Below are 13888 nucleotides of genomic sequence, written 5' to 3' on the forward strand. Positions count from 1 at the left end.
TTAGTATGAGCCCTCTTTGAAGGATTCCGATAGATCTTGATTGGCAGCATCGTACTGAGCAATGAAATGTTTGAGTTCTTCAATGCATCGCTCACCTATTTCATGCAAATTCTGCCTCAGGGCAAACTGAATGGATTTCTCTAATGATGGATCTTTATCAATTAGCATCTTCACTACCATGCCAAAGGTTTCACAGTCTTGTCTGTAGACCTGGAAACAACACATTTTAGAAAACGATTAAATGCACAACTCTTTACATTAGCACACCAACAGCCCTCATTGAGTTAGGTGCTACTGCAGACCCCAACTAAGAATATTGGCTTCAACTCGAGTTTGAACTGTAAGAGGAATTTGCCTCTTCCGCTCTTCTGACCTGTGCTAATACAAACGTAAATAGTTCAGAACTATCTGGACACAGGAAATAATTCTTATTGGAAGCAATACCTTAAAAAGGGTTATTAAGTTCCTCTTGCAGCAACATTTAATAAATAATGGCAAAGTGAAAATGCTAAACCAGATTTTCATTGCAAATATATGTAAAATTAATTTAAACGTGGTATGTCTAGCAATCTCAATCTTTATACAAAGCAACAATAACTCAGTTTGTAATCTTTCCTAATACTTCAAATACAAGTTGTATTTAAATAATTTCACCAAATTATGTTTGTTTGTCGGATATCTTTTCTCACAGAAGTCCTTGACAAATACGACTTTAATTAGTTTGACTGCATTGGTGATTCAGCCACTAAGGATAAGAGAAATCCCGGGAGCGGTTTACACAAACCCGTCTGATCTTGTACTGCAAGAAATGAAGGGTTTGCAAGTCAGTTATGTACCACAGTTGAGGAGAAATAACTTCTCGTTAGCACTGCAACTGTTTCTCAAACAAACACCTGAGTACGCTCTTAGGTGGTTTTCACAGCGAGTCAGTGGCCTTTCAATTTTTTATTTTTTTTTCCAGATTCCAGCTATGTTTGTTAATCTAAACACCCACCATAAAAGGCACTTGTCAAAGTCTTTCAACTGCCAGATGCAGCTCATTTTCACACCTCTTTGGCCAATTTCCATTTAGAAAATACACTGGCTTTTTGAATGAAGGTAAGTTTTATATCTCTGTACATTTTTTAGAAGAAAAAAAAAAGCTAAAATGTTGATATTCCTCAAAGTATAATTATCTTTTAGTATTGTGTGCTTGTGTTAGAACTTGTTTTTTTACAGAGATATGTGACCCTTTCCTCTCACATTTATCTATATTGTGGACACGTGATACAACTGTATATAAGCAATTCCCTGTTAGTAAAAAGAGAAAGAAAATAAACAAACCAAAAACCCTCAAACACCACCACCGAGGGCAGCTCAAGCATATTCATGTCAGAGAAGCAGGAAAAAAGAAGCAAACACCCAAAACATTCTGTGCACAAATTAAACTATTGTCTGAAACACAATGATTTAACGTGATACCTTTAATAAAGATAGTACTCAAATGTTTGATAGTATATTCTATAATAGTAGTTTAAAACAAGACCTGCTTTTCAAACACTGGTGGCAAATAAAAGCGAACCTTTTGGAAGAAACTCATTTTCAGTAGAGATTAAGACGTCAAAAAGAAGAGTGCAGCCCAAAACAAACTGAAGCAAAACATCTTAAGTGTGGAAATGGTGCATACGTGGCAATTTTTCTAGGAGGGAGTTTGTTTCCTGCTTTGTATGTTCAGTTCTTTGGTAGTAAAATACCAGCATGAAACCCAGACTCTCAGAGTTCATGTTCCACAGCAAGTCAAACACGGTACTTGCTAAGAGAACTTCAATCAGAGCAAATTTGGGTTTCTTTTTTTCTAACTCTTTCCAAGGAAAAAGCTCAGGAAGAATTGCTGTCTCTGATTAGCCATATGACAGGCAGATGGTATTTCACTTTGGATAACCCGTGGCTTTCAAGTACTTGCAGCATGCTTGCTAGCACCTTCAGAGCACGATTTCTGAAAGGTTTTTTTCTCCCCAGAGCCATTATGTTTCGGGGAAAATAGTTCAAAACTACTTTTTTTTTTTTTTTCTTCTTCTTGCATGTCTATTTGTCCTCTTTTATCACCTTTGAAGTGGTCAGACCAAGGATGTGTGAATGATCTTCCACAGGTCAGTTTGCAGAGGACGTTGTGCAACACCGGCACGAGTGAACCCCTGACAGTAATAGAGAACACAGACACGTTGCCCCGTCTTCTGCACGGGAAAGCACCCGAAGCTACAACCGAAGGAAATGCTCTACTTTTAATTGGTCTTCAAATTAATGGCAAATAGTGCTATCTGCTATTTCTCTCACACACCACAAAGAACGAACCCAAATGAAATTCTCTGACCCTCAGCATATAAATATTGGTTCAATCTAAGCACATTTTTCTTCAAAACTTTCACAAAAGACGACTTGGAGGAGAATCAAGAGAGACATCGTTGTCACTGCATCTGGAGACAGAAGTCACTTCGCTGCCACAACAGTCTGGAAACTAAACGCTTTCATACATGAAATGAACGTTTTCAATACTTTCTGACAAAAGACTTTAGGAAAAAAAAAAAAAGAATTGACCTAAAATAGGGGAAGAGGGCGAAGGTGGAGCAGGAAGGCAGTTCTAACAACAGAAAACAAAGGAAACAGCTCAGATCCTCTAACAACAATTGAGCAAGTTTCCCTCAACAAGCTTTCTACCCCAGCTGCTAGCTCTGATCCTCCTGGTGCAATCTGCCTCCTTTTCAATTGTGCTGATAAACCTATTTGTATAGCTGCGACGTAAATTGCATCACTGCGATGATCCCTTCTAAAATTACTTCCCCCCCAATTAATGGGATTCAGTCATTCAATTATAAAACCAGATGCATCAGCACAACTGAAAAAACTGTGAGCCACAGTCGTGAAGTGGAAATTACTTCATAAACCAGTTTATATCTGAAGCCAGTGAGCAACTACTAATCCTCAATGAGAAGTTACTATGCTTTGCTGAAGGGAGTAGAGACTATCAATTACAAGAATACCAATTACAGAAGAATATTAATTACAGCTTAATCAACTATTTGAAAAAGTACAATCACCTATTTGAAAAAAAACATGAAAGCACTCAAAGCTCTTGAAAAAAAGGATAGTGGCATGGTGTATTAAAATCCATCTTCTCCTAAGAAGAGGAGGAGGCTATTTCTACAAAATAAGCAGAGAATGTGATGCTTAAGGAAGAAAGAAAAGTGCAGAAAAGACTCCAAACAAGCAAAAAAAGCTCTCTGTTGGAGAAGAATACTGGAAGAACTTGTGACCCAACCAGGTTTGAAAATATCCCTAGCTTTAAAATTCCAGCTGATACTGATTTTGAGCTCAGACCATGGAAAGCTCATCTGTAAACATCTGGAACTAAAAACTGAAACTCATTCCATGTGTGGGGAAAGAAGAAATAATGCTTTTATATTGAAAAACAAGAAAGGGAATCATACCAACGACATGATTATTCTGTCTGATATATACGTCAGGTAATCCTGAAAACAGCTAAAGCCATAGGGTGATCATTTACCAAAGCCATAGCATACTTTTATTCTCTGACCTAAGCTATAGCACCAGTATAATGGAAAGAACGTGTAACACTTCAGTAAGCAGATGAAGGAGAAACAGAAACAGCTGTTCTATTCCCAAATATATAAATATATTTAGATTTAGTTTATACACACACATATACTATATATAGTCTTGATTTTCCTACAAATGAGAAGTATATAAGCTCAATTCAGTTTCTCTTTGAAGAGTTTTCCAAAATCAGCACATCTGGCATCTATGAGGTCAGAGGATCACAAATATGCCTACTTTTACAATATTCTCATAGCATTTTAGCTCTTTTTATTCTTGCACGATAACAGCATAGAAGCTCTAGCTGAGATCAACTCTTCACTGCGCCAGTCTCTGTATACACATTTCACAGAATCACAGAATCTTCAGAGTTGGAAGGGACCTCCAGAGATCATCTAGTCCAACTCCCCTGCTAAAGCAGGATTGCCCAGAGCACATTACTCAGGACTGCATCCAGGCAGGTCTTGAAAATCTCCAGAGAAGGGGCCTCCACAACCTCCCTGGGCAGCCTGTGCCAGTGCTCTGTCACCTGAACCGTAAAGAAGTTTTTCCGTGTATTTGAACGGAACTTCCTATGTTCCAACTTGTGCCGATTGCCCCTCATCCTGTCACTGGGAACCACTGAAAAGAGTGTGGCTCCATCCTCCTTCAACCCACCCTTTAGATATTTGTAAGTAGTAATAACGTCTCCCCTCAGCCTTCTCTTCTCCAGGCTAAAGAGTCCCAGCTCTCTCAGCCTTTCCTCATAAGGGAGATGCTCCAATCCCTCAATCATCTTGGTTGCCCTTCGCTGGACTCTCTCCAGCAGTTCCCTGTCCCTCTTGAACTGTGGAGCCCAAAACTGGACACAGTATTCCAGTTGTGGCCCTACCAGTGCCGAGTAGAGGGGGAGAACGACCTCCCTCGACCTACTAGACACACTCGGCTTTGTCTGGATGCAAATCTAAAGGTGAGATGCACCTGCAACATGTTAGTGAACACTCCTCACATATTTGAGAAAACTAACCCAAAATTTGCACTTAGAACTGTTTAAATATAGCTAATAGACATTTACTTCCAGATCTAGCTAGAGTAATAGAGATGTTAGTCCCTCAGGTTCGAGGTGATCAACCCCTAGAACTCAGCAGGTAGAACAAAACTTTTGAGAACTCCCTAATCTGCACCTGTGCAAAGTTTTCACAGTTAACCTCAAAGCACCATCAACAGTGACTTAAATTACAATGTATGACACTGACATGGAAGAGATGAAGGATGCCACGCATTCTCTTCTTCCAGCTCAGCTTTGGGACACTAACCTCTGACAGGGAAGAAAGAGGAGCAGAAGCAAGCATGTGGGGACTGCTCATTTCTTAAACTGCTATATCCCTCCTGCAATGATAATCTAAAAATGGTCTTGGCTTAAACCAAAGAAAACACTGAATGGCTCAACTGATGGGTGGAAAACACCATCACCAAAACTGTTGTACATCTGAACTCTGGGCGTGGATGAAAGCGTGGATGAAATTATACCTAAGTAGGGAATACCTTGATGACATGTCTACTACTCACTGACAAAGTCCACATCATTTCCTTTGTCTGCCTAGCACAGCCTCATGTTCTTCTCCAAAAACTGTTCCAGAGCTGCTCGTCTATTTTGCGCAACAAAGCTGTTGGACAACATAAATAGGAACGAGGACAAAAGTAGAACTTAAGGTGTCCTCCCCTGCCAGTGACTAAAGTCTGCAGAAGAGTCAGAAACTTTGTTGTCTTGGTCTCAAAGTCTTGTAATACCTGGCCAGCTTCAACAGCAAGAGTAGACACAATATTCAAAGGGGATGTGGCCAGGAAAAACAGGGAAGTTAAAATGGAGATACTTGCAACCCTTATTTCAAACCATAGTGGTTTCCCCAGCTTAGCTCTAGAGTCTGTGCAAAGAAAGGCTTTTTAACTTCTCAAGGTGATTCAGAACAGGTAAAACTACAGCTTCTGCTCTTAAGCAGCCTTTGAAGAAGAGGGAAGCAAGAGAGAATTTCCCTGATAACTGGAAAGACTCTCAGGAAGGTTTTTTGAGTATTCTTATCATTCCATACTTTTACAGATTCTTCTAAAACTCTCTCAACACGATGCAACTCTAGGGTCCCTGAGCAGCTCTGCACCATATGCATACAGTCCACCATCAGCGCTTGTGAGTCAGTGCTTATCTTCAGAGATGCCTCTTCTCAGCTCCCCATCCAGAAGGCCAAAGACCCTCAAGGCTCAGTTCACACGGGGGAAGGAGTTAGGGCTGTGGCTCAGAAACCATATTAAACAGCCTGAAACCCTTAGATACTAACTCACCCTTGAGAAGATCCAACACGCCCAGCAATCACAATCTTGTATCTGTGATTCATGCAAGTATTCATTTAATATATTATCTTTTAGAAGACAGAAACTTTTCAGTTACTAAGGGCGCACTTCCCACAAGAATCAAATCCCCCATGCAAGGAGGAAAGAAGCAACACGCTCACTGGTAGTTGCTTGATTTCTGACAAAGGCAGAGCTTGAACTTGCAGAGCACAAGTACAGCACAAGTTTGAAAGTGATACCGTATCCCCTCCAGACACCCCATTAATGAAAGAGCAAACTGCCTGAAATCTCTCTTGCTTCCATGAAGCCCCAGGGCTCCTCTACACCAGACAGAGGTAACAGCTTCTGTTCCCCCAGCTAAACCACTATAGCCCTCTGGTGGTATAAGCCAGCTTCTTATTTCCCCTCCTCAGCAGACCTAAAATAAGTCTGACAAAGCACTCTTCTGTTAACACAGCCACATCTACGCCAGGTTTTCTGGCAGGGGTAGACAGACTGAGGTGTAATTTTTCTTTCTGAGAGCTATGCTAAAAGATTTTGTAACGTAGAGCTAGCTCTAAGCTGACTGCATACGCAGTAAGATTTTACATTATAACTCTGCATGTTGTTCCAGCAAATTGGGAAACTACTATAAATTGAATGACTTCAGTGTTGCTGGTATCAAAGTATTTTCATTGCCAAAGACATCTTTTAAAAGGAATTATTACCTCTCCCCAAACCACCACTTTTTAATTTATTTACATACTATCTTGGATTTTTCTCAACCATGCAAATTAGACTTTATTAACCTACCCGAAATTTACTCTCCTCAAATACAATAAGCTAATCCTCTACTGAAAGAGTACAGAGAAATTTTCATTACTGCAGCAGCATTGTAATTGTACTGTTATGTTTATGAGTACAATATATAAATTTATCGCTCCACAGTGCAAAGAATTCACAAAACTGTCATTAAACCACTTGCAGACAATTCCCATGATCAAGACATTTAAAATTGGTTTTCAACCAAGATGAACTCTTTTTCATGGTTACAAAAAGCCGAATTAATGTATAACAAATTGAATACTTGGTTATAATAGTGACATACAATTTTTAATTATAAAATATCAACAAGTGTACTCTATTCCTTTCTTAAAAATGCACTAACAATTTTGCCTTGAATCTATGTAATAATTTCTGCACCCATTAATCAATGTGTTTATAGACCAATTACATATTCATTGAAATGCAAATTGAGGGAAACAAGTTATTTGATCTAGTATGTAATAATGAACAATTTCATGTTAATTTGCTACTTACTGAAGATATGCAAAATATTAAAGTTATTTGCACTTAAATGCAGTTCTGCCTCCCTTTCCATTGAAAGTTTCAAGTGCTTGATTTAACAGCTTTAATCAGCTTTCAGAATGTAAGCCCACCACTTTTGGCATCTAAATACCTGACCAAAAGGTCTGCTGGAAGTCCCTCATGTGGAACAGATGCTGATACAGCCATCCTTTTAAAAGCAGCGTGTATTCAGATTTGAACTCTGCTTTCCCCTCAAGGGCCGCAACTGGCAAGGTGTGGGGCACCGTGCGAGCCCAGTGCAGCAGGGACGGGCGCTGGAAGCCCCGGCGCCTTGGAGGGGACCCCTGGGAGAAGCAGCTGAGGCCACCCAGCTCTGAAGTCCCCAGGAACCAGTCGCTGCTGCCCACATGAGGCGACGGTGCTTGTGTTCAGCTGGTTTACAGTATCTTGCTTCTAGGACACAGCATCTCCTGCCTGCGTTTTTATTTGTTCCTTGGATTGAACTAATTTGAAAGAGGAAGATGCAGTCTAAAACAGCACTGCAAGGCTTCCCGCTTCATTTTAAAGTAGAATTCTAGCATGAAAAGAGATGAAAAGTGCTCTGTAAAATGAGGGGAGTGGGTGTCTATGTCTATAGTAAGTGAGTTTACAGTCTGCTGAGTTTACACATACATTTTAAGGCTGAATACCCTGAAGAGTTGGCCTGGGTCCTGCGACACAACTCTGGTCTTTTCCATGCTGTGGAATACACTGGGAAGAAAACATGCAAGACAAATTATTTACTTGCCCCAGCAAAGCCACGCTGCCTGGCCTTCCGCACCACAGCCTCATCTTCCTCTGACTTCTCTTGCGCAGGGCTCTGCCCTTCTGCAATGATACTTCTAATCATCATCTCTGTAGAGAAGCGCCATCCCTCATCAACTCCTTTCTTCTGCCCTTCACTATCCAAACAAAAATTTACACGTTTTTGTGTGCTTACTCACTGTTTATAAAGCAACCTGGAGATGGAACATACAGCTTTTGTATGCGTCGTGGTTTAACCCAAACCCAGAGCATAGCCTCACACTAGCTACTATGAAGAAAATTAACTCTATCCCAGCCAAAACCAGCACAGTATGACAGTTGAGCAGAGCCCAAAATAATAAAAATAAAAAGCAATTAAAAGGTCCTCAACAATGTTAGTAAGTATTTACAGCTCCAGTAACACAGAATCACAAAATCTTAAGAGTTGGAAGGGACCTCTAGAGATCATCTAGTCCAACTCCCCTGCTAAAGCAGGATTGCCTAGAGCACATTACTCAGGACTGCATCCAGGCGGGTCTTGAAAATCTCCAGAGAAGGGGACTCCACAACCTCCCTGGGCAGCCTGTGCCACTGCTCTGTGACCTGAACGGTAAAGAAGTTTTTCCGTGTATTTGAATGGAACTTCCTATGTTCCAACTTGTGCCCATTGCCCCTCGTCCTGTCACTGGGAACCACCGAGAAGAGTCTGGCTCCATCCTCCTTCAACCCACCCTTTAGATACTTGTATGCCATAATAAGGTCTCCCCTCAGCCTTCTCTTCTCCAGGCTAAAGAGTCCCAGCTCTCTCAGCCTTTCCTCATAAGGGAGATGCTCCAATCCCTCAATCATCAACCAAGACAAATCTGTAGAGCAAGGCTATATAGCTCTGAACAACCATAGCAAAAGCCAACCAAGTTAGTACCATTTAGAAATCTGTTCATATGGACTATTGAACTGTCTCAGCTCTCTTAAGTTAAAGTGAACAGCATCACATACAAAGTATTCAGCACAGCACAAGATAAACCTTAAACTGCTCTGACTTGTACTGCTTCGCAATTAAATTAGTATCTGGAAAGTTCAGCAACAGAGTTTTCATTTATGAAAACTTACATTTTCTAAATAGTCCCCCATGGCTTTAAATTTACTACAAACAAGTTTTGAAAAAGAAGCAAAACCTTTACTTTAAATGTATTGCTAGGAAATCCATATATTTACTTCATTAAAAAGTGAAAAGTGTGAAAAAGTAAAAAAAACCTATTAATTTTTAATACTACAGTGGCGGACTTTAAGCAAATGTTTAAATGAACAAGAACTGATACACAACAAAAATGTACACGATGATACACTTCATTTAATGTTTCATTTTGGCAAGAGCAAGTGCATTATTACTTCTTCAAGAAATGTCTTGCTCAGTCAAGCAGAAGTAGTTCCCATGTGGGAGAGCAAGAACTATTATGTTACATGGTTTTACTGGAGATAATTCTTTACTAAACCAATCAGACCACATAATAACAGCATTCTAACACCAACTACAGGTCCCTGGAGACCAGTTTGTGTGTGGCCTAGATTTCATAGGCTTCTTTACAACAGATGTGTTGGATGAGGGTAGTGTTACTTCATATATTAACCTGTGTGTTCCTTAGGTAAAACAGCAGTATTAGTTTTAAGTTCTACCTCTTACATGTTCTTCTTATTGAAAACGCGTGCCTGCTGCAAGCAGATGATAAATCTGAATTCAAATAATCCATAGCAATTACAATTCATCAGTTTCTAAACCTCACTAGAACTAGTACTGATAATCTCTTAAAGATAGATCAATGACACCTTTTCAGCTCATGTATAATAGCACCCAGCTGTACGTTTAAGAATGTCCAGCTACAAACAACTGTGCAGCTAAGTCCAAAAATTGTCTGAAAGAGCAACAATTTATATATCTATTAATTTCCCTTTGTTCTATAATGATCTTCAAGTCTAGAAACTACGTTTTCATAGGACCATAAATGAAAACAAAATCCTAAAAGCTCTCCTCTCTGATGGATGCTAAAATATAACATTACTTGAAATGCAACAGTTCAGGATCAAACAGGAAATAATCAGCTTTGTGCCAAAGGAAGGACCTCACCCTGCAACTTTTTATTTATAAAATACTGAATTGATGGAAAGCTATTTCCTAAATCTGCTCCATGGTAAACTTGTTGCTCCATCCAAAACAGGAAGGGTGAAGTTTATCTACAAAATACTCTGTCTATGTTAATTCTCTTGTTAAAAATGCTTTAATAGCTTTCAGTTATGTCCACTGACCATAAAGGAAAGCGATATTCATTTAAGCTTCATCAGAATGGGCTGTATATTAACAACAACAATTACATGACAAACCAATCTACCTTGTCATAAAAACATGCAAATATTTTTGTACGGAAAGTACAGTAGTTTCAATCCACTTACACGGACTGTGCTGCAGTCAAGATCAGTAATGACACGTGAGCTTTTACCAAAAAATGACTTGTAGTGATTTAGTTTTCCCTCAACACAAGTCTTCACGCTTTCAATTTCAACATATATCCTCAGCTACAAATGTTCTCAGATTCAACATTCTGCATTAAGAGGGCTCATTTTTGTTAACGGGCTCAGAATTTTATCCTGAGGTGGGAATCACCTATATTTTCTTCAATGGCACAATGTAAACAAGCAGCAAGAGAAGAAAACAAATAAATGAATCTTCCTTTTCCAATTAAAAGCAATCCCCAGCAGATCAGTTGCATGATTAACTGGCAGCAGCACTGTTATTGTAAACTCAAAGTTTAGTGGATCGATGACTTTAAGAACCAACCCCTTAAAGGAGAAGGCTTTCTCATCATCACCGTCTAAAGAGCAACTTCATTTTTATTTCTTTAACAGTTAAAAAAAAATGCTAAAGCAGGTTTGGATATGCATGCCAAAGGCTAGTTTTTTTTCAATCACATGTGCAGCATAAAGAAAATACTACACAAAATAATTCAAGTACTGTATGTAATGGACAACTTTTCAGAAAGGAAAAGTAACAGCTGCGAGAAGAAAAACAATTACTTAGATTACCAACATTTTATTACTTAGTTTATGTTAAACCTTAAGGTTTCTGAAAGTTTAGAATTACTTCACACATTATATTGGCCTCATAAATCAGTTTTATTAGTGCGTCAATAATGGATCAAATTTTTTCATGTCCAAGTCATGGTCTTGTCTCTACCCTCTAAATAGTCATTCTCATCATTTACTTTAAGTACTCATTTCAAATAGAAGCATCACATAAAGGGAAAATAAATTAAGGCCATGTTTTTGAAGACTTCTGTAAGCTTTCCCTAGTTTGTGAATGGATATCTTTTTCCATATGCAGCTGTGACGGCTGAAAAGACTATTCCCCCTTCCCAGCTGTCGCCATCCCCGTGACAAAAACCATCTCCCTGCTTGTTTGTGTGAGCCAGTAATATACAGGACTACTGCTAAAATTCATTTTTAGGCAAAATCAGCCTGATGAGGTCACATGCTAGCACATCAGTTGGGCTGCGGGGAGAAATCACCTATTCTGGGTGACAAGGTGACAAGCAGCTGCAGATGACATCTGAAGAGGACATTTATTTAGAGCCTTGGCATTTATCTACAGCCTTACTAGTGTGTCCAGTCTCTTTGAGATCACCCGGGATCACAGACAGAACTGCTACCAAACCTCAGCATGTATCTTCAGACAAATACAAAATTAACAGAAACAGAACAAAAAGCTAGCAGAATGGCTGGGGGTGGAACAGGTCAGAAAAGCTGTATGATGAAGCCTCATTTCTTATAGAAAATAGATTCATTCCTTCTGTTTTTTTAGCATTCAACACTCAAACCCTGTCTCCAGAATTTGTTCCCACAATTCTAGCTACTTCCACTACAATTTCGAAGCAGAAATCTGATCCAAAAAAATGGTAAAATTAGAAAGCATGTCTCTCCCCAAAGAGAAAGCCACAAGGAGTAGAGATTGTCTTTTATGGTTAGTAAATCATATGTCTTAGGGCACTGATTACCAATTGTGGTTCCAAGGGAACGTAGTAGGAGTTCTGCATTTACTCAGCGGATACACCGCTGACTGTATCCCACAGTAGTTAGAATTAGTTATTTGATAAGTTTGGGTTACAGCTCGTAAGTAATATTGAAAAATCACAGCGATTAGCTTGTTCAACAAAGCTTGGGAATCACTGGTTTTTTCATTATGAACTATTTTTCCATTTTGTATACCATTTCCATTTTCCATACCTATTTTGTATTTAAAAAGATCTTCTGAGACTAAGAACATGGGCTTTCTATTTCCTCATTACAAGCCTTTATTAATGAGATAGTTAAGCAACGCTGCAGCATTTCAGCACAAGAACTGCTACCTATCAAACTCATTAAAGGAATGTCTGCCTTGTTCAACCCAGTGTCACTGAACATTTTCCAGAAGTTGTCTGATGGGGTGAACTGACAGAGGACAGATTTGGAACAAACTTGGCAAGATACGTGAACACACTCATGACTTTTTGAAGTGTTCGCTTGTCTTCAGATTCTGGCATCCACTGAAAAGCTTTGATTCTTTTTGAGTCTGGCTTCAGTCAGTCCTTATAAAAAGTATTACGACCGATCGAAGAAAACTGGAACCATCAAATACTGTTTTGTGTTGGGCTGGGTTTTTGTTTTTTTTTTTTTTTTTTGAGACAGACTTTGAGAGCTTTAGCTCCGTATTCTTCAGATAGCTTAGAGCAGCCTTCTGTGATCCCTGTCAACTATAAACTGTGAAAACAGCACAATGCAACGAACTAAGTCAAAAAAACCCAGAGACATCACTAGTACTCAAGAGATGAAACTTCCACAAGTATACCAGAGCTCTAGACTCAGTCCTCTTGGATTTGCTTCATGAAATATCTTAAAAACAGGGAGGCTGGTTATGGTACCAGTATTTGTTTACTAGTAACAATGGTAAAGCATCGTGTAGACTAACAAGTCAATAAAAAAAATTAAAGCTAGAACAAATTATCAGCTGCCCACCAACTCAGTCAGCTTCCTTCAGGTTAAAGATTTGTTGAGTATCACCAGCAGCATTACGAATTGCGGCCACTTCAGAGGTATACAAGTTCTGCCTCTGGCCAACACTCCAACGTGTAGAACTTCACTCTAGCAAATCACACAGCCAAAGGTATGGGGTGGAGGTGTGTGTCTGTGTGTGTGAGGGGGGTTGACCCTTCAACTAAACACTTCATAAAATTTCAAATTACCACCAACACCCTGACAATTTGAAGATATCCTCAAATAATTAGGAAATGTGTTAATATGTGCAAATTTACTTACTTTGCCATATTGATCTTACCTTTAGAGATACATAGGCTATTGTTTCAACAATCTAAAATAATTCACTTTAGGGCAGACACCAAAACAAATGATTTTAAGTCAAACAGCTAAAGTCTGGGGAAAGACTGAGCTAATAAGGAGGTAATACAAAAGACAATCTTAACTAGATAATGAAAGTGGAAACCACAGAACTATATATGGAAGTATTTATTGAATAAAACCTACTGTTACAGTATAAATGAACTTTTTTGTGCTCTATCTCTAAGCAGAATAATAGCTGTTGCTGATAAAGTCTACTGATGCTGGATTGATACAGTGTGTTTTGGATAAGAACAGCATGGAAAGAGAGCAGTGAAGTCTCTTTTGATAAGCAGAACTAAACAGTTTACTGCCTAAGATAAAAATAGGTTGCTAAAGGTCAAACACTTTAATGCAATAGCCAAAAGAAACAGTACCATGCCATTTACCTTTTAACCTTACTTCATACAAGATTACCATGTGCTCTCAAAGATACAGAATAGAGAGGGGTTATTCGTACAAACACATCCTGAAAAATACGGCA

General features: G+C 39.1%; 1 protein-coding gene across 1 annotated transcript in view; it reads right to left on the minus strand.

Moving 5' to 3' along the window:
• Positions 1 to 13888, minus strand: part of PPHLN1 (periphilin 1) — a 65631-nt gene continuing 51743 nt past the window's right edge. Inside the window, exon 8 of the mRNA XM_009880849.1 lies at positions 1 to 210. Coding sequence (XP_009879151.1) covers positions 1 to 210 — 210 coding nt within the window. The remainder of the gene's footprint in view (positions 211 to 13888) is intronic.

This window comes from Charadrius vociferus, unplaced genomic scaffold, assembly GCF_000708025.1.
Source record: "Charadrius vociferus isolate BGI_N301 unplaced genomic scaffold, ASM70802v2 scaffold52, whole genome shotgun sequence".
NCBI lineage: Eukaryota > Metazoa > Chordata > Aves > Charadriiformes > Charadriidae > Charadrius > Charadrius vociferus.